The sequence below is a fragment of the Euleptes europaea genome, chromosome 3, assembly GCF_029931775.1.
Source record: "Euleptes europaea isolate rEulEur1 chromosome 3, rEulEur1.hap1, whole genome shotgun sequence".
Lineage (NCBI taxonomy): Eukaryota > Metazoa > Chordata > Lepidosauria > Squamata > Sphaerodactylidae > Euleptes > Euleptes europaea.
In genome coordinates this window covers 95,484,176-95,511,212 of record NC_079314.1, presented here as the reverse complement: position 1 = coordinate 95,511,212, position 27,037 = coordinate 95,484,176, and the positions used below count along the sequence as shown (strand labels likewise).

At 43.1% G+C, this 27,037-nt stretch overlaps 1 protein-coding gene across 2 annotated transcripts in view; it reads right to left on the bottom strand.

The window, feature by feature from the left end:
• LARGE1 (LARGE xylosyl- and glucuronyltransferase 1) overlaps positions 1-27,037 on the bottom strand; it is a 307,843-nt gene that overhangs the window by 17,592 nt on the left and 263,214 nt on the right. For both annotated transcript variants that reach the window (XM_056845910.1, XM_056845911.1), the window contains exons 10-11: positions 20,676-20,839; positions 10,007-10,285 (exon numbers count right to left, since the gene is read on the bottom strand). In XM_056845910.1, coding sequence (XP_056701888.1) covers positions 10,007-10,285; positions 20,676-20,839 — 443 coding nt within the window. The remainder of the gene's footprint in view (positions 1-10,006; positions 10,286-20,675; positions 20,840-27,037) is intronic.

Sequence of the window (27,037 nt, the reverse complement as noted above, 5' to 3'; positions counted from 1 at the left end):
GAGGCTCTGTTCTCATTGCTACTGGTTGGGTCCCAACCTTGCTTAAAACAGCATCACTGGTTAGAATGTTGTACTTTCCCATAATGCTGCATACTCCCGGTCCAAGCTTGATGAGAAGATAATGTTAAGGAATGAAACATCATTTTTCTCCAGTCCTGACTCTTCCCCAAAGCTCATCTAAACTTTTGCTACACCACCAGCATTGATAGTAGCACCACATACTCAATTGCCCAGTTTGCATGGAGTACTACGCAACAATGAGCCTCCTCGGTAATGCTACTGATTTCCTGTTCAGTGATAACCTTGTCACCAATGACCATCCTCTTGCAATAACAGGTATGCTTGCCTCTTTGGATTGATCTTGAATCATTTTGGGGGCAAGTTACAAAATGGCGGCTACAGCAAAATGGCTGTCATTGCCACTACTATAATAGTGTATTTGGCTTTACTGACCTCAAAATATATATTTTTACACCAGGATGAGCATCCTATGTGAATTTTATATATCAATATAACTATATCCGCCATCTTAGAAAGTGGTCACTAGGGGGAAAAATGTCCCCAAATTGGAATGTCTACCCAAAAACGTTTTAAAGCAATGGTGCCCTGAAACACACATAAACAATAAAATTCTCTCTCTCTCTCTCTGTGTGTACGGTATGCGTGTGTGTTTGTATGTATGTATATATTGTTTGTGGGGGTTTATTGTCGATTCAGAACTACATAGCTGGTTTTTTTTAAATCAAGCATCTTTCTTCATTGTTTGCCAATCCCTGACTTTTTTTTTGAAATTGTTATGTTGTGCAGTTTCCTCTCTGATCTTTTTACAACAGTCACAGAGAGCAAGAGGAATGAGAATGAATTACTGATCAAACTTTATTTTGTACATTTCTAACATGTTCCCGTTTTAGCTCACTGAGCTGCTACTTCATGCTCAAGCTCATACGGAATAGATTGTGAGATGGAAACTTGACGAAGTCAGTCTACTGACACCATCTGATCCAGGTCTCCCACTGCTGGTTTTTCTGCCCTGACTTTGGACTAGTGTGGTATCCCATAATACAAATCCCACCACAAGCCTTTGATCCTGGCTACATGGCTCTTCTCCTCCAGAACCTTATAACCACTCCTACATTAGACAGCAGAGATTCCATAGGGGAGTAAGGTGCTGTAGATGGGCGTGAGGCTCAACAATATTTTATTCTAATGTGTTACAGCATAGACTAATATGGAAGGCTCTGTTCAACTGCCAATCTGATATGCCCAATCAGGAGAGGCTCTTGGTCCCAGGCACCATCTTTCAGCCCATCAGGTCATTTCTTCATTCCCATCTGTTGCTTCCTCAGAGCAGTGGACTCTGATCTGGAGAACCGGGTTCGATTCCCCACTCCTTTACATGAGCGGCGGAGGCTAATCTGGTGAACTGGATTTGTTTCCTCCACTCCTACCCACGAAGCCAGCTAGGTGACCTTGGGCCAGTCACAGCTCTCTCACCCTGTGAGGTCGGTGGGGCTATCTGTTGTGGGGAGGGGAAAGGAAGGTGATTGTAAGCTGGTTTGAGTCTCCCTTAAGTGGTAAAGAAAGTCGGCATATAAAAACCAGCTTCTTCTCCTCCTCCTTCTTCTTCTGTGGGTTGCAGCCTTTCCTTTGGCCTTTCCAGCTCCATTAGCCAATCTTTGTTTTATTCCCCTCACTCTGGTCCTCTCTCCTCCCCACTGTCAATCTCACTCTCTCCATTCTCATCCTGGCTTTACTCTACCCAGCCCTGAGTTCCCTTCTTCTCTTCTGGCACCTAATGAGCTCTTTTAAATAGCCTGCCCTCCTCTCGTCAGCCAGTGTGCCAGACACCCTGGTCTCCTCATTCATGCCTGTCTAACTCCCCCACCCAAGTGCTTCCATCTCAGACCTCCCTCCCTGGCTCTGTCTCAGCAGCTCTTTCACATCCTATTCTCGTTTCAGCAAGGTTACTAAAGGCCCGATACCCTTGCCTGAAGCTCACAGAGGGTGTTTTACTGGCACCTTTGCACCTGGAGGCCAGTAGCATAGGGTGGCTCAGTCAGGCATTATAGAATCATATTTCTGCATACACAAAGCCAGCATCCCATGGAGAAGGATCTGGCCTCGCCTTCTCCCAGACATTCTGGGTTGGAACTTACAGAGGGCTTTTTTTTACATGAAAAAAATCCAGACTTTAAACCTTCGCCTACATTCTGACATGCAGAATCATGAGATAGCGCAGTTGCTCAACTGCTTTGGAAACCTGGATTCCTATGGCTGACACAGATTTCCTTTCAGCCAGCTGAGTCAGACAAATAGGCTGCTCGTCCAAGCTGTCTACTCATGTGAGCAGTGTAAAAGGCTACTCACAGAAGACGGAATTCACATTCATGCAGATCTTCACCCCTAACATATGCTGTTTGTGGAAGCCCCTGTACCAATGTCTGTGAGCTTTTTTTTGGATGTTATGCAACTTCTATCCAGCTGCTTGACAGAACACCTGTATAGCCCTCGGTGCTGTTGTCAAAAGAAATATGTTTGCACCTTAAAAAAATAATTTGCTTTTTAAGGAAGGGTTCTCTTTATGCCAGATCCCACTATCCTTAATGGGATTAACTGTAATGAGGCTTACAATGATGTGGTGGGAATCTTCTGTGTTAAGTGCTGTCAAGTCGCTTCCAACTCACGGCGACCTTATGAATCAAAGTCATCCAAAATGTCCTATCTTTGACAGCCTTGCTCAGATCTTGCAAACTGAGGGCCGTGGCTTCCTTTATTGAGTCCATCCATCTCTTGTTGGGTCTTCCTCTTTTCCTGCTGCCCTCAACTTTTCCTAGCATGTCTGTCTTTTCTAGTGACTCTTGTCTTTTCATAAGGGCAATCTTAGCTTGCAGTAAACTGTCTCCACGTTTTGCAGAGTCATTGCCATCACAAGGATTTGCTTCCCTATTAACTCACGGGTAGTGTGTGTGTGTGTGTGTGTGTGTGTGTGTGTGTGTGTGTGTGTGAGAGAGAGAGAGAGAATAGTGTGAACAAACTAAGATTTGGGGATTTTACACTAGTTTTCAGTCAAAGATTTCCCTTCAGGCCTCTGTGTGGCTGTTTCACAAAATGAGATAATTCTTAGGAAACTTTTCTGTTTGAAGAGCCTGCATTACGTTTCCCTGTGAGTGCACGAAGGTTACTGAATTTTATCAGCCTCCCATTATAAGTTTCGGGTACTTCTTTTCTACTTCCCCCTTTTTTTCTCTCATTCCATCAATTCTAATTGACCCAGGCACCTGCTTCTAAATAGAAAGATCCTTTTACATCCAGCCTTTGCCAGATGCCACAATTATTTGGTGTTCATGACACTCTTAATGATTCCACCCACTGCTTTAACTTACACAGTCTCTGTGTTTGGCACAGGATTTGGTGTGACCCACAAAGTACTGAAGCAGAAAGAAAAGTGCCCTGGAGCCGTTTGTGCCTCATTAAAAGCAGTGGGGCTAAGCTTTTCAATTGGCTTAATCTGTAGATCATTTTCTCCAGTTTCTCTGCTGTAACAGCAGACTTCCTGGGCTGTATCCTTCTCACTGCAAACAGGAGTCAGAACTAAGTATCTTGCACTATTAAGGGAACGATCCTGTGAGTGCTGGTACAGAGATTAAATCCCTTCAAAGAAAGAAATTCTGCAGGTCATTCGGCATACCTGAAGCACACCTGTCACAAAGGGGCAGTGCCCTAAATTACTGTGTTGGGGTTGCTGATACTCTAAATCAGCATACAGCCCCCTGTGTGATTTGTGTGTTTCTGGTATGCTGGATCATCTGCAATGCTGTCTGCCTGGAAGTCATAATATCAGGACCAGCACTGGGAGCAGCTGTGGCTTAGAGGTAGAGCATCTGCTTGGCATGCAGAAGGTCCCAGGTTCAATCCCTGGCTTCTCCAGTTAAAGGGACTAGGCAGGTAGGTGATGTGAAAGACCTCTGCCTGAGACCCTGGAGAGCCGCTCCCGGTCTGAGTAGACAATACTGACTTTGATGGACCAAGGGTCTGATTCAGTATAAGGCAGCTCCATGTGTCCATGTGTTCACTCATGAGAGAATTTTCCTGATCATGGTGTAGCAAGATTAGAACGAGTGGTGCAATTAGAGTAGCAACTGCAACACACCACTAGATGGAGCTCTTCTCTTTGTGTCCTTCCACTTTAGCTTAATAGCACTAAATCAGTCACGGATAAAATTTCCATTAGACCCTTTGGAAAGCAAAAAAGCAGCTTGCGTTTGGATGGCATTTGCCTTTTCTGTACAAATACCAGAAACTGAACCTCCTTGCCCTGTTCTTACGAGCTTCGTTCAAACAATGTAAGAAAAAAAGAAAGAAAAATGCCAGAAAGAGTGGGAGAGTAACTAATAATGTGGAAGTTAAATTGCCACACAAAGCAGGTGCCCAACGAGGATCATCTTAAAATGAGACGATTAGTATAATAAACACATGGATATAAGTTACTGCCATTGCATTATTTAATTTTGATAAAGTTTTAGTCGAATGCGGCAGCAATACTGAATCTCGAGATTTATTTTAAACAGTGGTGGCCCTGCCTGTGGATTACATAACTGCAGTAAAAACAAGCAAGCAGCAACAGCAGCAACAAAAACTAACATCTTTAAGGAAGAAGAAGTTCAGTTCAGACATAGTGGCTTATAGTAACAATTGTGACACAGGTTTTTGGGTTTGCAGAGATCATTCAAGATGCCGGTTTGACTCGATGGATGCTGCGACACTTTCCCCACAGAGGCCTGGCTGGTCTCATGCTCCCACTGTGGCCAAGGCAGTGACAGGGAACTGGCAAGGATAAAGCCAGAATTGGTTGAATTAAACCATGGCTTTGTATAATTAGGGTTGCCAGGTCTCTCTTCGCCACCAGCAGGAGGTTTTTGAGGTGGAGCCTGAGGAGAGCGGGGTTTGCAGAAGGGAGGGACTTCAATGCCATAGAGCCCAATTGCCAAAGTGGCCATTTTCTCCAGGTGACCTGATCTCTATCGGCTGGAGATCAGTTGTAATAGCAGGAGATCTCCTGCTAGTACCTGGAGGTTGGCAACCCTATGTATAATATCTGAATGGAGCCAATATGTGTTTGGGTCCCCAACTCTGAGCGGAGTCTCAGTGAAGCTACCAGTGGCCGGTTGTCCCCACCCCCATGACGCCTACTTCATCTGCTCTCAGGCAGCCATCCCTCCCTATTTCTTGATAAGCCACTCACAGGACAGAACAGGAATTTTTTTTTTAATCTACAAATTTATGTAATTGTGATGAATTGTACAAATGCGCGTCTTGATTGCCTAACTCAAGCTTTAATTTTTCAGCCGGGCTTACAAAATGATGCATCTCTACCATGGGCTTATAACTGAAATTCCTTCTACAAAAGGTATTTTGGGAACTTTAGTTCTTTGAGCAGCAGGGTAGGAATTAGGAGGTTAGCAGTCATTTCAGAAATGGTATGGAAGTTTCCCCTCAGTTCCATGGGCTTTGTGATTCCCAAGATCCTTCTGGCTCCCATACAAGACAGAACTGGATCATTGCTTTGCATTTTTTTTTTTTTAAAAACCTACCTTCAGATTCACACAGGGATGTTCTATCTGAATTTTAGGTATTTATGTTGAGGAGATTTATGAACTCCTTCAGCTGATTTTCCTTTTCACCTTGTGCAACATTTTCATTTGATACATTTTGCTAAGCTTGATACCACCACATACACTGAATATTTAATCTTTTTGTAATCTAACATAGCTTTACTTCTAAGAATGTTTTTAATTTATGTTATTGCTGTGGTGACTGAAGTAGAAAGATTTATACAGCTGCTGCCAGAAAGAATGCGTAATATGGAGCAACAGATAAATCTAGATATATCCTAGAACGCTCCTTATTTCTGTACAATGCCTCAGAAGATTATTTCATGCTCTATACATAAATATCCCATTTCCAGTGGCCTCCTGCCCTTCCCTCCTCAAACCTGAAGGAAGCTATCTGCAGAAGAAGCTTACGGTTCCTTCAAAAATATTTTCAAAGTGTGCTTTAAATAATGTTTCCACACATGGGATACACAGACAAAACTCCAGATGAGAAGGGAGATGGTGGAGGTATTAACAGGGGCAAGGAACCATGGCTCAGTGGTGTCCAGGGCATAGCTTTGCACCACAAGATCTCAGGCACAATCCATAGATGCCTAAGGCCTTGGAGACCAATGCCAGTCAGAGAAGACAATGCTAGACCAATTTACTCAGCCAAGGTGCATATGCTCATTTAAGAAGTTGAAGTTATCACTTTTTAAAAGCCTGGTCTTTCTTTAAGAAGCTTAAGGAGATCTCTCCTCTGCTGTGCTTCATCCTCACAATAACCCAACAAAGTTAGACTGAGAGTAGGGTTGCCAACTCCAGGTTGGGAAATGCCTGGAGATTTTGCAGGTGGGGTTTGGGGAGAGGAGGGACTTCAATGGGCTATAATGCCAGAGTCCGCTTTCCAAAGCAGCCATTTTCTCCAGGTGAACTGATCTCTGCCACCTGGAGGTCAGTTGTAATCCCAGGAGATCTCCAGCCACCACTTGGAGGCTGGCAACACTAACTGAGAGAGAGACTGGCCCAAGACCTCTCAGTGAGCTTCACGGCAGTGGAAATTTGAACCAGGTCTTCCCAGTCCTACAGCAACACTCTAACAACTACAGCACATTGGCTTTCATTGTATGACTGTTATGTTACCATGCAAAGAGGGATTTTGTCTTTCTGCCAGACAAACAGGGATGTGATTACTTGGGGTTTCAATTATGGTATGATGTACATCATAGGGTCGCCATGAGTCGGAAGCAACTTGATGGCACTTAACACACACATGATGTACATTGTATTGGGTGTGTGTGTCTATTTTGAAAGTATTAGAATAGGGTTACGAATCCTGTTTGAAGAAGATAACTAATCTAAACCTTAGAGAGCATTGATATGGAATGGTTCACTTTTAAAACTCTGTAAAGGAACCCAAGGGCTGACTCACACAGGTGTGGGTGTCACTTAAAGATTCACCGCTAAACTATGGTCTAGACAAGCAATTGATCATGTGACAAAAACTGTTTCTGTTTCCACACTACAAGATGTAGAAAACTAGCATACTAGGGAGAAAGCCAGGCTAAATATTTTCTCCCTGATATCTATAGGCAGGCAGTTCTTTTTCATATGGAGGACTATTTGTCATGCAGTTCCTACCCCCAGTCCATATAACCCTAGAAACACTTTTATTGAGTTTATTTATTTAAAATATTTATGTCCCCCTTTCTCCTGAGCATCTCAGGAGGGTCACTGATGGACGCTGCAGTAATCAAATTATAAGAAATTAATGTGTGAAATCACTCCGAATGCAACCCAAAACATGACCACTATTCCCACTTTACCAAGTGGCAATTCCTTAACTCCTGCATAATTTTTGCTTTAATCGCTTCCTCCTAACCTGAAAATATTTCCCTACCCTGCCCAATGTGGATATGTTCTTTTCACAGTCCAGTTCACAGAGCCACTGGAGAAAGCGGCCAGGAGGAGGAGTGGAAGAAGACCCAAGTTTAACAGAAATAATGCTGTATTTTATGGCCATAATGCGAGAATTTGGAGTGTGGGGTAGAGAAGGTTGGAGGGGAGAGCCGAGACAGGTAGAGAGTGAACTGCTCTAGCATTGGGGCTGTGTGAAAAATGGTCTTCAGTCATGCTGACTGCTCTTCATGAAATTTTGAGAGGTGGGGGCTGACCTTCCCTTGCCACTTCCCCATCCCACTGAACAGCTGAAGAATTTGATTCACACGCTCACATATTTGGACTGGGGACCGTTTCCAGACTAAAAGAGATACAAGCAAACTTTCCCAGCTTTCAGAGTTTGGAAATTTCATAATGATACTTCCAATATATTATACCAGCTAGGCCACATTTTAACAAGGCTTGCACAAGAAGGAGCTTGTTTGATACTGTATGGGAGAAATCTTCAGATCGTTATCACGGGTTAAAAAAAAAAACACCCTCTTATACAGGAGACAATGAAGTCAGCAGTCTCAGTCCAATATGAATGACCACTGAATGAGAGTGTTGGATTGGGATCAGGGATGCCTGGGTTCAAATCCCCACTTGCCATGAAACTCGATGGGGGACTATGAGCCAGTCACTCACTCTCAGCCTAGCCTACCCCACAGAGTTGTTGTGAGGATAAAATTGGTAGAGGGGGCGGCCTCACTGATGCTCCCCTGAGCTCACTGGAGAATGGATGGGATAAAAATGAACAGACTGCAAGGATGCTTCCTTTGTATTCCATTTGTCCTCTGGGTGGCAGTCTTTATCATCTAATTGCATAGTCCCAGATATTCTTTTCAAGCTTTTTCTGAACCGCTCCTGCAGAGTTCTCTGTTTTTGGACAGTACCTCCCCACTGTCTCGGGGGGAAAAGGGTATGATATTATAATCTGGTATCCACTAACTATTGGGCAAAAGTGGGAACCAGTATCATAAGATCGCAAACACAGTGAAAATACAGGGCATGTCATCACCATATCCTACTGTATGAAATAAGAGAGGTGGGAAACAATCTCCACCCTCTAAATCCAATGGAAGGTTCTGGGATTCTCAGTGGCACAAAACATGTGTCTAACCAAGATTATCCCTCCTATGTTGCTCCAAAATAGATAGCTCAGCCAGGAAAAAAGGTACATGCTTCATGTGCTGTGTGAAACAAAGCCTGTCTTGGGAAATGTCAGTTCTGCTAAACGGAATCAGACTATTGCACACACTCGCCTTTGCTAAGGCAGGGTGGGATGGGGAAGTAGAAATCTGGGGTAGCAGGGGCCCCAAGCTTCCTGCTATCTGACTGCAGAGAGCAAATAAGGAATGCTTAGTACACCTAACCAATATCATCAAGACAACAATAATTCAGCTTTGTGCTGTTTACCTCATAAACGTAAGGGATATAGAGCCTGTGACATGCTATGTGGGAGTAAAAGTAGGCAGCAAAAAACCCCAGACGACACTCAAGCTGGTAGGAGTGAAAAGGGTTTGAATAGGAAAAATTAGAAAAAACAATACCTTATAAAACAGACAGTAAGCTATGAAAAAAATGAAGGATGTGAGATCCTTTGGCTGGCCACATGGTGTCCTCATGGCTCCATGCAGTATGGGTAGGTAAAAGGGAAAACTACCCATTAAGGGAGGCCATGTACACAGAGCAGAGGTCTGAAGACCAGGCAACCCAGCTCGTTCACATTCCTCGCTATACAATACTCACTGAAGCCATACCTCACCCAAGCCCAGTGCAGCAATTATTCTGCCTTGACAAGATCTTATCTTTCAATCACTTATCTAACCTGCTTGGATCGCACCTCCACTTTCAAACACTGGGTTAATATGTCAGAGAGATAACAACTTCAATAACATTTCCCCCGCATTTCCTCTGTTAAAGATATGGGAAGAGGATATGGCAGAGGAGCCCTATAATTCCTCTTCCATGCCAACAGAGGAATATTCTAGTGATTTATTTTCTGGCGAGTGACTAGGAACACAGAACACCAGAAACTCAGTTCCAGTCATCTATGTAGTGTTTTTCATCTGAGCAAGTGAAGAGGATAATGCACCACACTCAAAAGGACTGCTCTTTTGTCCACTTAACAGGTTCTGAATGGATTAGGGATGGTGGTCTATAGAGTTCTTAAGGAACACCGATGGACACAGGGCGGGTTTGTGTCCCCGAGACTTGAGGTATCACCTTTGGTACAGATCTAGCAGCCTGATTTTTACACCTGACCTTGTTTCCTGCTCCTTATTTTTCTTTGGAGATGGGAACACATGTCTGCTCTTTCTGGCCAGCATCCCCTCCATCCCCCCCCCCTTCTAGACATCGAACTCCAGGGGAACAAAACTCCACCATCAGGTGTACGAAGCTTCCTTGCCAGGCTGATGTTTACACCCACGCGGTTATACTATGAATCTGTGAGTGAACACTTCCCATGTTACCTGAGGTACTCGTAGAGTCCATACATAGGCAAGAAGTCAATGTCCGATAGGAACATGTACGGCGTGCTGATATGTTTCATCGCCACATTCCGCAGGAGATTCACCGGGTAGAACTGGCCCTCTTTGTATACTATGTGGTATCCAACGTTGTGGCGACTCATGAGGACTTCAGAGCCTTGGGCATAGCGCAGAAACTGCTGGGCCTCTGCATCGGAAAGATAGAGGGCCAAGCTGATAGGTCCTTCCCAGTGTTTGCAGATGGCTTCAAGCATCTGGAGTCTACAAGAAGAAAATAAGGGTCAGAATGGGAATCTTCTAGTTTCTCTTTATCCTACATGAAGATAGACACAGCTGCCCTGAAGACAGAAGGCTAAGAAATACAGCACTCACTTTCTATGGCTTTTGTTACAAGACTGGAACTCTGAAGGCCAAGCCAGCAAACCAAAAAACGATAGAAGACATTCTACATTTTCTGCAGTAAGAAACATATTGACTTAACCAACAGAGAACAAGGGAAAAAACCAGAAGGAGCGCATGAGTATCATGGAATGCTAGGAGAGGCAAAATTCCCCTTCAATACTTTGAGGCAATGAAAACATTTCAATCAAAAAATGGGATCAGATGAGTAGCTACTCCCTTACGCCCACAAACTAAGCAAATGCAATCTTTGGCCAGTGCTGTGAAAAAGCCAGAGCAGGTCATATCGGAAAGTGAAATAAGTCATTGTCGCTCAGATACAAAAGTTCTTCTAATAGTCAGTATAAGCTTGTGAAATGAAGGATTAACAATCCAGAACTTTGAATCACAAATATCTCAAGCAGAAAAAAAACCCATACACATTCAAAATGTGCTCTTTTAATGATATGTCTCCAACAAAAGGGTCACGGATTTCGTTGCTGTTTCAAATGCACTGCGGTTAATTAATACTCCCACTACTTAATCCGAGCACCTGCTTCGTTCCCCCAGAAATCATTTCCATTCTTATCAGACTCATTTAAAAGGTCTGATTATGAAGATCTAATGCCTCTGAGCATTCCGATTATTTTCAGTATGCTTGCATGCTTCGGCTAAGCAATCAACCCCCCCATTCTTTTGTGTTTTGGTCTGTTGACATCAAGTCTGAATCCTTAGAGTGGCCCACTGTTTGCTAGCTACACTGTCATTTCAGAGTAACTGATATGTACTCCACCAGCTTTCCACATTCAAGCCCACGATTCACTTTTGCAGAGAAACGTGGCCCCTTCCGTACTCCCGTGGGATCACAACAGCTGCAGCAGCTTGCCTCCTGCTGTAAAATCCCACCTACTATGATGCATGCCCAAATATTTATCAATATGCTTGCAGGTGTGACTGAGACTTTTTTTTTAAAATAGTGTTGTTACTCCACAGACTCCTGAGGGTTTGTTTGTTTTTTTGATGATGAAAGAATTCTTTCATTATCTTGTTAAAGTGATTATTTAGTTATCCTCAGCTGCGAGTGAGCTGCAGTACTTCAGGGAGCCCTAGTTAGGTTGTTAATATTTACTTAGGACATTTATTGGTTGCTATTAACTGGGAAATTCTCAAGGAGACAAATTTATATTGAATATCTGCTTTCAACATTCATACTGGCAGTTTATCACTGATTTACTATGAGAACTACTGTTGGATGTGTCCCTGGAGTTGTATGGTTCACACTTGACTAGTCACAGCTTGCTGTTACAATAATGCTCTCCCTTGAGATGCACGAGATTCCTCTTGAGATGCTGGAAAAGTGATTGAGGGTTCTGGGGCAGAGGGAAGGCCAGAAAATGTAAAGGACAGTGCGCTTTCCCAAGGCACCATCCTGTGCATGTTTCCTTGGAAGCAAGTGACAACAGGTGACATGGGTTTATGTCTAATGAGTGCAGCATTAGCGCAAGGAGTATGGGTTGATGATGAAGAAGAAGAGTTGGTTTTGATATGCCGATTTTCTCTACCACTTAAGGGAGACTCAAACCGGCTTACAGTCACCTTCCCTTCCCCTCCCCACAACAGACACCCTATGAGGTAGGTGGGGCTGAGAGAGCTCTAACAGAGCTGTAACTTGCCCAAGGTCACCCAGCGGGCTTCGTGTGTAGGAGTGGGGAAACAAATCCAGTTCACCAGATTAGCCTCCACCGCTCATGTCGAGGAGTGGGGAATCAAGCCCGGTTCTCTAGATCAGAGTCCACCGCTCCAAACCACCGTTCTTAACTACTACACCATGCTGGCTTGATGATGATATACCATGTAAGTAAGCGACCCTTCCAATTAAGAAAACCCTGAGCACATTCAATGCCATGTAAAATTTGATTTTATTGCCTACGTTTTAATTTGTTAGCCATCTTGGTGGCCCCTGTGAGGGCAGAAATGCGTGTATGTGATTTTTCCATCAAGTCACAGCTGATTTATGGCGACCCCACTGGGTTTTCAAGGCAAGAGACTTTCAGAGGTGGTTTGCTCAGCATGCACTGAGAGAGTTCTGAGGGAAGGCCACCCAGCAGGCCTCATGTGGAGGAGTGGGGAATCATACCCGGTTCACCAGATTAGAGTCCGACACTCTTGACCACTACATCACACTGGCTCCCAAGGGCAGAAATGTGGGATATAAATTTTGTAAAATAAAGAAATATCCTTAAAAAACACCAATGTACAGCAGCAGCAACTAGAACCAACTCGGACAGTGCAATCCTACCAAAATCATTCCACACTGATTTTGATGAGTACTGGAGTTACTCTGCACAGGGCTGAATTACAATCCAGGCGTAATAATCAGTTCTCTATAAAAATGACTCCATAAATGTGAAAGGAGTTCTTTGCTGCTAATGAACACTGTAAAACAAGGATCCTAGCCAACTATTTGGAGGTCTTTCCACAATACAGGCACCACAAAAGAGAAGGCCCTGCTCTGCAAAGGTAGTGACTAGATTTCTTCTCGTATGTGTGCAAAGGAACAAATAGAAGAACTTTAATCTACACAGATCTGGCTATTGAACAGAATTAAACTGTTGATGTTATTGTGGGCTTAACCTCCTGTTGGTTAAAAACAATATGCGTGTGGAGGCTCATGGATCAAACCTAGCCTGGTTCTCTTGGTTTCCAACATGGAGGTGAAATAGGTGTGGAGAAAGTGGCATTCTTACCACAAGAACGTGCTGACAGGCAGGGCCACTGAGGAAGGGACTAGGGGGACAAAATTCCTGGGGCCCTGATTACGTTTAGGGTCTATGCAGCTGAGCAAGTCATGAGATTTATTTCACTGGATGTTCTGGCTGGCTCCGGGTAGAGGTCTGTGATCCAATGGGAATTTTTCTCTGGGGTCACTTGGTAGTCCTCAGCAGTCCTGCTGGCATGTCATTGTAGAGAGTAGCCCCTTCATTCCCTCTTTAGGAGCCATCCACTCAGTGAAACTAACCAAATGAAAGGCAAGGAATAGTTCTAAGGGGAAAAATAATGTACTGGGCTACCTATGTGTGTCTGTCTTTAAGGGGGTTCTGCTGTACGTGCAGTTGAACGGCATTTTTGAAGAAAAATTAAAAACAAACAAAAGGCAGAGCAGAACATTTTCCATGTGCAACACTGAATTAAATCTTCCTGAGTCACAGTCCCCTAACTCAGCAGAGACAATACCTAGAGGAACCATAACGATATGAACAAGGGCTTACTAAACCAAACCTCATCTTTCATTAATCTAAAGAGAAAGAAGAAAAACAGAACTCAGCCAGACGTTTTATTCTCAAATCAGCAAAAAATAGACGCAGCAGTCAGATTGCCTTCCCTATCTCCCGAATCTCAGTTACTAGATCTTTCCCTCATTAATATTTATATGAGGAAACAGAAAAAATTCCTTCATCACAGTAATCAAAGGAAATAATAATTTTTCCTCTCCCACCGTCCCTCCTAAGCTGTGCAGTAAAAGAGACAACATGTTCAAACTGGCAAATATAAATTCCGATTTCAACATTAATAGCTTTTCCCTGCCGTTCTCAGTGATCCTGATGACATCCCAGAAAGTATAAAGCTTTTCTTCCCTAGATACCAGAGATTACTTTTGCTAGTCTATACCTGAATCATTATTTTCTTTTTTTATCTATTACTGAAACAAAGGTTATTATCGGGTGTGACATACAGTTAAATTAGAAACAGGGATCGATAAAAAAAAGATCTAAAAGGCATGTGAAAAGCTTTGGGCAACTGATGACTGGAATCATACATAAAACATACACCGCTGTTAAGCAATATAGAAAAGAAGAGTGGGTTTCTCCTTCCTCTGACGCAACAGAAAGCAATAAATCAACACAGGTGGACGAAATTGAATTTGAATAAAGCTCACAATTGCCTCGTTGAGAACATGAATAAATTCAGCGGAGTCCCCAGGTATTTTTAGGGCATCAGAAATATTATAACACGGAAACGGAAGGATACACGGTTGTCACTTGGTGGGGCAGATTGCTGGTCCAGATAATATAAAAGTCTGTATCAGTCCAGCAGCCATCCCTGTTCTTAAGAGAGCCAGCGTGGTATAGTGGTTAAGAGCGGTGGACTCTAATATGGAGAACCGGGTTTGATTTCCCACTCCTCCACATGAGCGGCGGACTCTAATCTGGTGAACTGGGTTGGTTTCCCCACACCTACACATGAAGCAAGCTGGGTGACCTTGGGCTAGTCACAGCTCTCTTCGGGCTCTCTCAGTCCCTCCTACCTCATAGGGTGTCTGTTGTGGGGAGGGGAAGGGAAGGCGATTGTAAGCCCGTTTGATTCTTCCTTAGGTGGTAGAGAAAGTCAACATATAAAAACCAACGCTTCTTTCTCCTAATTATCCAGTGCAGTGAGAGAAGCAGCAGCTGATGTGATGATGATCCGGAGGGGCCAACATCAGTCTTGGATCCCTTCCTTTGTGTAATCAGCCCTATGATTGGGGAAGGAGTATGCTTTGCATTCATAATTTTCCAGGTTCAATGCTGATTTCTCAGGTAGCAGGTGCTGGAAAAGACCTCTTCTTGCCTGAGATGCTGGAAAGTTGCTGGTGATCAGAATAGACAATAGCTAGGAGGGACCAAGAAGAAGAAGAAGAAGAAGAGTTGGTTTTTATATGCCGACTTTCTCTACCACTTAGGGAAGAATCAAACCGGCTTACAATCTCCCTCCCTTCCTCTCCCCACAACAGACCCGTTGTGAGGCTCTAAGAGAACTGTGGCTAGCCCAAAGTCTCCCAGCTGGCTTCATGTGTAGGAGTGGGGAAACCAACCAGGTCCATCAGATTAGAGTCCGCCGCTCATGTGGAGGAGTGGGGAATCAAACCTGTTCTCCAGATTAGAGTCCACCGCTCTTAACCACTACAACACACTGGCTCTGACTTGGTCTGAGGCACCTTCATATTTCCGTATGATGGCATTGCTCCTGGGGAAAATGTTTCCCAGAATGATCTCTGATAGGGTAGGAAGGGATGCTGGGACTCAGTCTCATTGATCCTCCCCATCACAAGCAAAATTATTTGTGCAATGGTATTCTTCCTGATTATTTGTTCCTTTATAGTCACTGTTCTTCTCAGTTTCTTAGTCCAACCATATACCATTAAAGGAATAGAAAACTCAACCTACTGGTTCATCTCTCAGACTGAAAACAGGTGCAGTTTGAATAGATATTGTGATGTGCACCAGAAACCAAGTATGACAATGTTTCAAAAACAAGCCACCCCTCTCCAAACCTAGCTGAGATTGATGCCTGTTTCATAGGTGGAGAGCTAATGATGCAATCAAGGAACATTCAAGGGAAGGCACAATTAGCATCAGGAACACACATCAACACCAGAGTACGTATTCCGTTCCCAGAGACATTGTCTTTCCAGGACCATTAGGCCTGTTTTGCTGCCTTGGATCCTCTTCCCCCACCACCCCCATAACATTCATGTATTTGAACAGAACGGATACTCTGGCTGTCTGCAATTTTTCCTGATTGCAGTCTCTTTCCCTACTACCAGCAATGGTGTCTGGGTCAGCCTGCTGATGCTCACTGCCCCACAAAAGAATAATAGAATCATAGAGCTGGAAGGGGCCATACAGGCCATCCAGTCCAACCCCCTGCTCAATGCAGGATCAGCCGAAAGCATCCCTGACAAGTGCTTGTCCAGCCTCTGCTTAAAGACTGCCAGTGAGGGGGAGCTCACCACTTCCCTAGGTAGCTGATTTAACTGTTGAACAACTCTTACTGTACATTTTTTCCCTAATATCCAGCAGGTACCTTTCTGCCCGCAATTTAAACCCATTATTGCGAGTCCTGTCCTCTGCTGCCAACAGGAACAGCTCTCTGCCCTCTTCTAAGTGACTGCCCTTCAAATACTTAAAGAGAGCAATCATGTCCCCTCTCAACCTCCTCTTTTCCAGACTTAAACATTCCTGAGTCCCTCAGCCTCATAGGGCTGATCATCCTCATCACTCTCCTTTGCACCCGCTTGATTCTGTCCGCATCCTTTTTGAAGCGAGGCCTCCAGAACTGCCCACAATACTCCAGGTGCGGTCTGACCACTTCCAAGAAACATGCTAGGAACATTTGCTCCTATCCTTGAAACAGGGTCCCCCAAGGCAATCTCCTATTTCCTGTTGGCAGAACAGTGGTTCTTTTGGCTGCCTGTAGCCCTTTCAGGATTGACCCTAGATGTATAAATACATATTTGTATTTATGAGAAATATTTATAGAGTCACTGTTCTCCCAAACAAATAGGACCCAAGATTGGGTAACATAAGCAAAACCATTAAAAATCAAGACAATATTAAAACACTGAAAATTTAAAAAACAACCCAGCCAAACTTAATAAATAATGTGTGTGTGTGTGAAGTACCTTCAAGTCGCAGCCGACTTATGGCGACCCCTTTTGGGGGTTTTCATGGCAAGAGTCTAACCGAGGTGGTTTTGCCAGTGCCTTCCTCCGCTCAGCAACCCTGGTATTATTTGGTGGTCTCCCATCCAAATACTAACCAGGGCTGACCCTGCTTAGCTTCTGAGATCTGACGAGATCAGGCTAGCCTGGGCCATCCAGGTCAGGGCTAATAAATAATGCTTATTTAAAAACATTTCAAACCTTCCCCAAACCTGACCACCTGCAATATAACTACGGTAAGTGACCCTCCTCAAAGGTTCTGGTCTTACAGCCCTTATGAAACTGATCTTTGATACAATGACGTCATCCTTAACTCTCCTGAGGAATCATTCCATAGGGCTTTGGTGGCTTTTCATTGAAAGAGCAAGCAACAGAGAGGTGAATACTGCAGGGGTTGAAGCAACCACTGAATGCTGTTGTGCAGAATTGAGTTATCGCACAGGTTTATGCATGTGCATGGAGAAGGGGGAATGGAGTGGAAGAGGATGAGGTAATGATCTAGTTTATTGAAAATGAAATTGACCTAAGCTTTCTGCTGCCAAGCAAGCTAAGGTCAATTTCATTTGGTTCTAAGTCTCTGAGCTGTACTCTCATGTAAACTACAGTAACGCTAGAGTACTCTCAGAACCTATTCAAAATGAAATCAGCTAAGGCTTTCTGAGATGCTGAATGCCTTCGGCTGTATCCAGAGATCACTGGATACTGGGCTGTTGTTAAGCTATAGCAATAACCTACCTCCTGAACTGAACACATGAACACATGGAACTTCCTTATACTGAGTCAGACCATTGGTCCATCAAGGTTAGCACTGTCTACTCAGACTGGCAGAGGCTCTCCAGAGTTTCAAACAGAGGTCTTTCAAATTACCTACTGACAGATCTTTTAACTGGAGATGCTAGTGATTGAACTGGGGACCTTCTGCAGGCCAAGTAAAGATGACCTGTCACTGAGACATGGCTCCTTCCCAATTCAAATCCAGTCACAAGGTATTCCTATAGCACAATATCCAACAATATCCAACAGATTTTGGAGGAGAGCACTCCACATAGAAGAAGAAGCAGGAGGAGAAGAAGTGGTTTTTATATGACACCTTTTCTACCACTTAAGGAAGAATCAAACTGGCTTACAATCACCTTCCCCTCCCCACAACAGACACCCTCTGAGATAGGTGGGGCTGAGAGAGTGTGACTAGCCTAAGATCACCCAGCCGGCTTCCTGTGGAGGAGTGGGGAAACAAATCCAGTTCAACAGATTAGCATCTGCCACTCATGTGGAGGAGGGAATCAAACCCGGTTCTCCGGATCAGAGTCCACTGCGCCAAACCACTGCTCTTAACCACTACACCATGCTTAGTGGACATGGGAGCACAGCTTCAAGTATAGGAATGTGAACTGTAAGTCTGGGAGGAGTCTTGGTATTTTCTGCTCTTTTCTTCTCTAGTCTACTTGAGTTCATCAGAGCATTTTTGGAAGAAATCCTCTGGAGAAGAAGGGGATTGAACTGTTAATGGGACAGACTTTTGTGAATTCAATCACCTTTAGGGGTTCCCCTGTTAGCCTGGAGCATCTTGAATACTGCCACTCTAGGCAACCCCCAGTAAGGCTTATAGGGTTGGCCATGCCTCTCAATGAGCCAGCGTGGTGTAGTGGTTAAGAGTGGTGGTTTGGAGCGGTGGACTCTAATTTGGAGAACCGGGTTGGTTTCCCCACTCCTCCACATGAAGCCAGCTGGGTGACCTTGGGTTAGTCACAGTTCTCTTAGAGCTGTCTCAGCCCCACCTACCTCACAGGGTGTCTGTTACGGGGAGGGGAAGGGAAGGTGATTTTAACCTGGTTTGATTCTTCCTTAAGTGGTAGAGAAAGTTGGCATATAAAAACCGTCCTTCTTCTTAATGTTTCCCATGAGAACGGGGTTTTTTTAGGTCTAAAAAGAAGCTTCTGTGATTTTCTAGTTAAAAACCCGCAGCATAAAGTTCAACAGATACTTTGATATAATCACGTTGGGTCTCCAAAGGGAGTGGGGATTTTTCAAATCACAGCAAGTTTGCTAATCCACACTTCTTCCTCTGTAGCCTCCTCCAAAAGAACAACTGTAGCCTCATGTATTATTGGTATTTGCACCTGTCCTTACCAATGACAATAATGCACAAAATAGATGCAACAGCTGTGGGAGGAATTTAATAAAGAAAACGGTTTTAAAGAAGATTGCGAAAAACAACTGAACGACGCAAGAGGAAATAAAATAGCTAAACGCTTCTTTTGTAGGGTTATTATTTATTGATTTTTTTTTAGCTGAAAGAGAACATCTTCAACCCAAATCAATAAACAACAACAACATACCAACGGTGCAAGGAAAGATTATTGTTCTCATCAGAGTTTGACCGGCTTCTGCTTTCTGAATAAAGATGAGCACTCTCAACTTTACAACATGTGCCCCTGCATGAATCCAAAAACCTAAACAGATGCTCAAGTGCTGCATTGTTGCCAGCAAAACAGCAATGAGCTGTAGTTCATTTCTCGGAATTAAAATCCTGGAGGGAAAACATACATATGCTCGTTGGCTTTACTAATTCGTTGTGGCATTTCACTGGATCGGAGGATCTTTTTCTTTTCTAACTTGAAAGGTTTATGATGTACATAATACATGCATCCAAAATTAAAGATCAATAGAACCTGTGGTAAGCTGGTAAGAATGGTGACTGAATGTACAGGGTGGTGACCCTAGGCATCGGCCACATGGTGCCATGCATTTTTGGTAGCTTGTGCTTGCTTCTACACCAGTCAGCCGACATTTAGCCAGTCTGAATTCTGAGAGTCGCCCTGTGGAGAAACACTGATCTCTCTATGTAGTCAACTGTACACGTCTCATGCTTAACAGATAAAATGGCTAACTCAGTGCAACCTCGGCTCAAAGGAAGTTAAAATTGTACCCCCCAAGCAGAAAATAGGGGCAGAAGCGGACCACCATGGACAGCAGGACAAAAGAGCAAATTCTCTAAGATGACTCATACAAAAGAATGGTGTCAAGTGATGGAAAACAAGGAAGGAAAAACTCTCAACAAAAATGTCCCCTTGAGTCACCAGTCAGTGTTATTGCGATCCTTCTCCCTCCTGACTCACAGCACAGGAATCAACTAAATCACAAATGTACCCAAAGAGGTCATTTTTCAGGGGCCATTTATGCTTGGTAATTAGCAGCACATTCCAGGCTGAAGTGCCCCGCGTATTTTTTTGAGTTTTCATTCAGGAAGTGACTGCTAAGCTGACACATACCTGCTTCACATTTCCTAAGAGCCCCTTTAATGCGACCTCTTGTTTGCTCCGCCCCCGCCTCGAAGAATCCCCTCAAGAAAGCATGCAAAATCACAGCTGCATGTTAGCAATGCAACCAGCGATTGCTAATGGCTATGCAAACAAAGGAACGAAGGAGCAGGCGAGTGGTGGTGGTGGTGGATTTTCTCCTTTTGCATCGGGACCGTGAATAGGCATTTTAAAGGTCGCATTTTTTTTAAAAAGAGCTTTGAGTGAGCATCAAAATTGACCCTGCGTAAATCGCCAGGATGTAACTTTCCACACTGCAGTTTTGCACTGAAGTCTCCCATTCTGAGCCTGATGTTCTAGTTCCAGCTTGGACAACTGTTGATGCTTCAGTAGATAAGAAGACCTGCTGCTTACTGCCAAAGTATCTAAAGTGACCTGTCCCCAGTGAGATATGGAACCAGCAGAGACTAACTGCACTTTCCTGAGTTCCCTTTTGTGTGTGTGTGTGTGTGTGGGAAACGGCTAACCTTACCTGTCCATTGAGAGCTGAGCCACTAGTGTTACGTCTGTGTTGCCTGGGGCCGACTCATACTCATAGTGTAGAAAGTACAAGTGAGTCCGGTGAACAGTGAAACGCTCCCTCCGAAATTCATAGCACAAGTCATCTTCATCTAGTTCAGATAGTTGTTTCTGGAGCTGCAAACAAACAAACCATACTCAACAGGATTTATATTAAAGCTCTTTTCAATTAAAAAGTCCCCCCCAAATGTTGCACTATCTTCATAAGATCCAAATAATTATGCTATGTACTGACACACTTCTTGACCCAAAGGTTACCTTTACACCTTCCCTCTTTAAGGCCCTAAAATAAAATAAAAGGAAGTGCTACTTTGCACTATACTTGTGAAAATACCTTGTCAAAGAATGAAGTAATGGTCACTATAATAATACTGGAATACAGAGATAATAGGTCTTTTGGTAACAGACATGATAGACAAAGGTGTTATCTCTTGTTTCAGAGAGAAGCTGGGTCACCACCATGGCTCACTTGTGATCTGCCTTGAGACATCTATCTGGCAATAGTTGGATCAGAAATTTAACTCAGATCTTATATTCCCTAATTCCTTGGAAGCATTTCTGTCTTCGTGTATGCCTACTGGATCAAGAGTTCCCAAAGCTCTGAGCCTTAGATGGTGTCAATGCAAAACTCATTTGCGCAGCTGTCTTTGCAGTGCATCAAATTCTCTGGTGTCTGTGGCACACCTCAAAGCTACTGGCAATCTATAAAACCACATCAGGAAGATTCTTACTACCAAATGCCAACTGCAGAATCACCTTTTCACAAACCCCTTTTAGGAGGTTCTGCAAGTGCCAGTGCTGAACAGTTCAATGGGGCTTGAAAGAGCAAAACACTGAGGATCACTTGATACATTTTGCATCAGAACACCCAGCATAAAATGTCTTCAGTGGCTGTCAACAACAGGGGAGAGAACAAAAAACGAAAGAGAAGCAGGTGTGTTTTCTTTCGACTTCTCATATATTTTCAAACACACGTATAACTACCACCAAGTGAAATATCAAGTATATCACTTTGGACTGATTAGGGGGGTCTTTTGTGGCACATGCTATCGTTGCTTGACAAAGAATGACGGGACAAGCACCACCCTCTTCTCCCTGGCATTATTATGGGTAAAGATTAATGTTTCTAAATGCAGTAATTTACTTTCAAGCACAAGCGAAAGGGGGAAAATCTATTTATTCCTGGCTTAGATTTTATTCTGCACGCTTCTAAGGGAATCAAAGTATATAGGAGATGGGGGGTGGTTCTGACAAGCTCTCTCATCCAGACACTACCTAGCCAGACTGCTTCCCAGATGGCTCAGCTTAAGCAAGGGCACGGAGTCAATGTGCCCTCAGACCATCTGATGGGATCTTCTTAGAGATAACACTGGAATAGGGGCGGCCTGCCTCTACTTGCCCCTAGTAATGCTGGTCACGGACTATTAATCTATCCGATGGTGCCGAGTTGTTTTCTGTTGCCCCAGAAGGTCGGACCAGAACCAACGGGTTGAAATTAAATCAAAAGAGTTTCCGTCTACATAACAGGAAGAATTTTCTAACAGAGCGGTTCCTCCATGGAACAGGCTTCCTTGGGAGGTGGTGAGCTTTCCTTCCCTCGAGGTTTTCAAGAAGAGGTTAGATGGCTATCTGTCAGCAATGCTGATTCTGTGACCGTAAGCAGATAATGAGAGGGAGGGCATCTTGGCCATCTTCTGGGCATGGAGTAGGGGTCACTGGGGGTGTTGGGGGAGGTAGTTGTGAATTTCCTGCGTTGTATAGGGGGCTTGACTAGATGACTCTGGTGGTCCCTTTGATTCTATGATTCCATCTGCACAGACCTATCTTGCGCTACCCCCCCCCCCCATCTGGAGGCACCCCCCAACAAGATTCCCTCTGCAGCTCTTCTCACACCACATTTGGGCTCCTCTCAGATTTACAACACACACAAGATGTGAATTTCCTGTGTTGTACAGGGGGCTTGACTAGATGACTCTGGTGGTCCCTTCCAACTCTATGATTCCATCTGCACAGCCCTATCTTGAGCTACCCCCGCCCCCATCTGGAGGCACCCCCCAACAAGATTCCCTCTGCAGCTCTTCTCACACCACATTTGGGCTCCTCTCAGATTTACAACACACACAAGATGCTTGATTAGAACAGGTATGCTGTCTACCCTCCAGTGATACCATATCTGGTTTTCTGGGCCTCCATGGTGACCTGGGCAACTAGAATTCTGAAACCTATCTCTGCATTTTCCGTAGCTCTGGCCCCGTCCTGGATTCAGTTTCTGCGCCATATTAATAGTGTGACAGAGCCTTGGAAACTGGAAAGGAGGTAGATAGGTAGGTTGGTAGGTGGAGTAGTAGATGAAAGATAAAGATGAACAATAGTATTTATATCACACTTGGAACAAAAATTGAGTCCTTTAAGGAACAATCCTATGATGATTTACTCATAAGTAAGTCCCATTTTATTCAATGAGGCTTACTTCCAGGAAAGTGGCCCTAGGATTATCATCGTCTATCCTAATGTATTAGATCAAATGTCTACCTAAGTCAGCAGCCTGATTCCAGTCAGAAGTGCCTGGGAAGCACACAAGAAGTGGATGAAGGCAACAGCCTGCTTCCATTGTTTGCCCCCAGCATACTGCCTCTGACTTTGGAGGCTCCATTTTGCTGTCATGGTAACAGACCAAGCAATTATCGAATTATTTTAAAAGCATCCATTCACAGAATGCCTAATACTGACATCTTCACATTAAATTGGATTCCCTATTGAAATTATACATTTGCTTTCTTTTGAAAAACCGAATTTAATTTTGATCTAGCACAATTTCCCCCACAAAGTGCCAGCAACTAAAATGCCCTTTTCAGAGTTGTAAGAATAATTGCTGATAAAAAATGAAAGTGGCAAATGTTTCTGTTTGCAGTACTCAGTAAAGATCTCAATTTAAAATTATGCCAGAAAGTGAAAGAGTGATTGATACACAAATAACTTTTTGATTTGGTGGTTTTAATCTTATCTACGATGAAAGTTGTGGGTTTATTGTTTTAACTGAGTTTAAGTGGTTTGTTCTCAACTTTGAGAATGTACATAAATTTAAGTGGCCTATAAATTCTCTAAATAAAACAATTGTGCTATCTAGCAAAAACCATGCCAGCTTCATGAAATCTGTGATTTCCCCAAATTTTATTTAAATACAAGAGACAGGTTTGTGGACTTCATTTTTCCCTTTTAGAATTCTGAAAACTTTATTTTAAAGAAAATGCTACACAGACAACAAGGATTCTCTTAGTGCTTGGTTGATCTTTTAACTTTCAATATATTTGGGCATTGATTGGACATTTAAGAAGACTCTTTCTCCACTGTCTTTATCTTTACAAATGCCCCATCCCTCTCTTCCTCTCTCTCTTCCTCTCTTTCTTTCTCTCTTTCTTTCTTTCTTTCTCTTTCTTTCTTTCTTTCTTTCTTTCTTTCTTTCTTTCTTTCTTTCTTTCTTTCTTTCTTTCTTTCTTTCTTTCTTTCTTTCTTTCTTTCTTTCTTTCTTTCTTCTCTCTCTCTTTCTTTTTACAACAACCACTGGCAAAATATTCATATTCTTAAAACCCTTGCTCAGTCTGTTGTTTTTGACTATGCGGCATGTGCTTTTTATTTACTTACTGAAATTATTTTCATTTTAAATATGGTCAATATGATTTCTGTAAACCACATTAAGCCCAGATGGGAGAGGATCAGTCCCCCTCCCCCCTGCCCCATAGCAATTTGGGGAGAGAGAGATGCAGAGAGACTCGACATTGGGAACCAAGGTCTTTTAGGAGTCCAAATGCGAGAGAAGCCTGAGTGCAAATCTTCAAGCAGGAGACAACCTCTGCGAACTGATCTGTTGGTGGCAGTGGTGTACAGTGAAGGAAGAATCTTGTCAGGGTTTAGCGGCTGGGGACCCAGATTGGTCAAGTAATTTCCTCATTCCCCATGGTGCAGGAATAGGCCCTGGCAAAACCTGTGTCACTGTATTTACCATACTTTGCTGCCAAATGGGTTGAACACACATGAACACATCAAGCTGCCTTATATTGAATCAGACCCTTGGTCCATCGAAGTCAGTATTGTCTACTCAGACCGGCAGCGGCTCTCCAGGGTCTCAGGTAGAGGTCTTTCGCTTGCCTAGTCCCTTTAAATGGAGATGCTGGGGACTGAACCTGGGACCTTCTGCATGCCAAGCCACGCCCCCTCCCCACTTCTCTGGTTATTATGTTTACAACGAGCATGGCTTTGTAAGATCAGTTTCTGTCCTGCAAGTTCATACAGAAGATATTCTCTAGCAAACTCAAGATAAACTGGTCTTAAAAGAAGCAAACATGATTAGATTTTAGAGTGATCACCACTGAGAAGCAAATGCTGATCACAGACTCATTCATTTAATTTCCTCCGAAGCACAAATGCTGTCAGATACACTACAGATATAAATACAGACAGATATGGCTAGATGAAACATCTTAATTTTGTTTCTTGGGTAGACATTAAAATTTTCCTTATCAGTCCTTTTCATCAGCCTAAGTATGGATGGTTAGAGAAGCTGCATCACATGCCACTTGTTTGAGATACTGTAGACTTTCCTGTTTTTAATTTTACAAATAGCTAAACTATATGTTTGTAATTGCAAAGCAGCCGTTATCTAGGTAGCCACTGAGTGATTATCAGATTACTTCAGGCGTCTAAACTAAAAGGCTATAACAGCTTAATTATGAGTTATGGAATAAAGCTAAGGACTAAATTAGATCTCCAATTACTATGGGGGCAAAGAAAGAGCTTATTTTATGCCCTGGTATTTTAATAGCAAATTTTTTAAAAAATAGACAGAAGGGTATAAGTGCAACCTTAATATTTATGTGACACTTTTTTGCAGGGAAAATGTTATGCTACAGGCCAAGGATGGCCAGCTGCTCTATTCCTGGAGTCTCTATATTACCTAGTCTCTATATTACCTAGACAGTGGCTCAAAAGTCACATAAGCTGACCTCTCCATTACAGGTTAAGTTTCATAGCGAAAGAGAAAGAAATATTCAACATTAAAAGGATTTTTTTTATTGGTTACAAACTTGATAACATCTTTCTTTTTGTCATAAGTGACCCCATGGACAAAGTTTTTACCATACTTGCATTAAAATATGGTCCAGCGTGCTGCCAGTTGGCTACCCCTTCCTGCTGTGGGCAGACTGATCTGACAGAATCATTCTTTCCTAAGCACATTGCCTGCAAGTAGGTTTACCATCTGGTGGTATCTGGCTACCTTGAGAAACACACAGTTACCCCCTGATATAGTTTTAGATATGATATTGGCACAAGCCACAAGAGAAGCTGGTGGTGTTGCATTACTGAAAATGTGTTTTTGAACTTTTTCTTGCTCCAGACTATGCCCAACTCATATTTATCTTGGTCGTTCTGCTTATTACTGTCCTATAGCCATTGCGAGCACTTACAGAGATATCCTGCACTTCATTCCCTTGTTATAGCTTTCATATCCCAGATAAAAAGTCATCAAGCAGGGATAAAAGAAATCTCTTGAGGATCACACTGAAAATATGGTTGACATCTAGTTGGGCACCATCAGGTGTGGGCACATAAACTTTTTTGTTCCCTTGAAAACCCCTTCCATACACAGGTGGTACACTGCAAGATGCTTGTGTCTTCCTCTTCCACAGTTTCAAAAGTGGCTGGTTGTTAAACTTTGTGGGGGGAGAGGGGGATGTTCGATTATAAATGAAAGTCGCATCCTGTGCTGAGTTCTTTGAGCCCTGTGTGGCTTTCTAGATTGCTTGCAACTGATGATTAGGAAGGCTGCAGCTGTTATTTTCATGCACATGCTTCACATGCTTGCAACACAAGCATGGACAAGCCGAAATTAACAAATAATCACACAACAGTCCACTTCTGATCTGTTAATTCTAAATATGGAAGCCTGCTTCCCATGTAACTGTGGATAACTAAGAAATCATTATTTTTTGGGAAAATGATAATACATTTGAACTTCTTTCTTGATTTCTTTCTGGTATCTAAGGGTTTAGCACATTCTAAATGTTATATTTCCAAATTTCCGAATAGTAAAGTCTAGAAATTTTTGAAATCAAACCAAGAGACTCTCGGGTGCACTTTTGGCTGTGGTTTACTCTGCCAAAAGAAGTTCATTGGTTTTTCCTTAAAATTATCCAAAAGAACAAGTAATAATACAACTCATATTTCCAATAATTACTGTCATCTGTGTGAAAGATGCATGCAATTAGTCTATATCCGCAATATGTCTGCACCATAATTAAATTGTAATGCATGACCAGC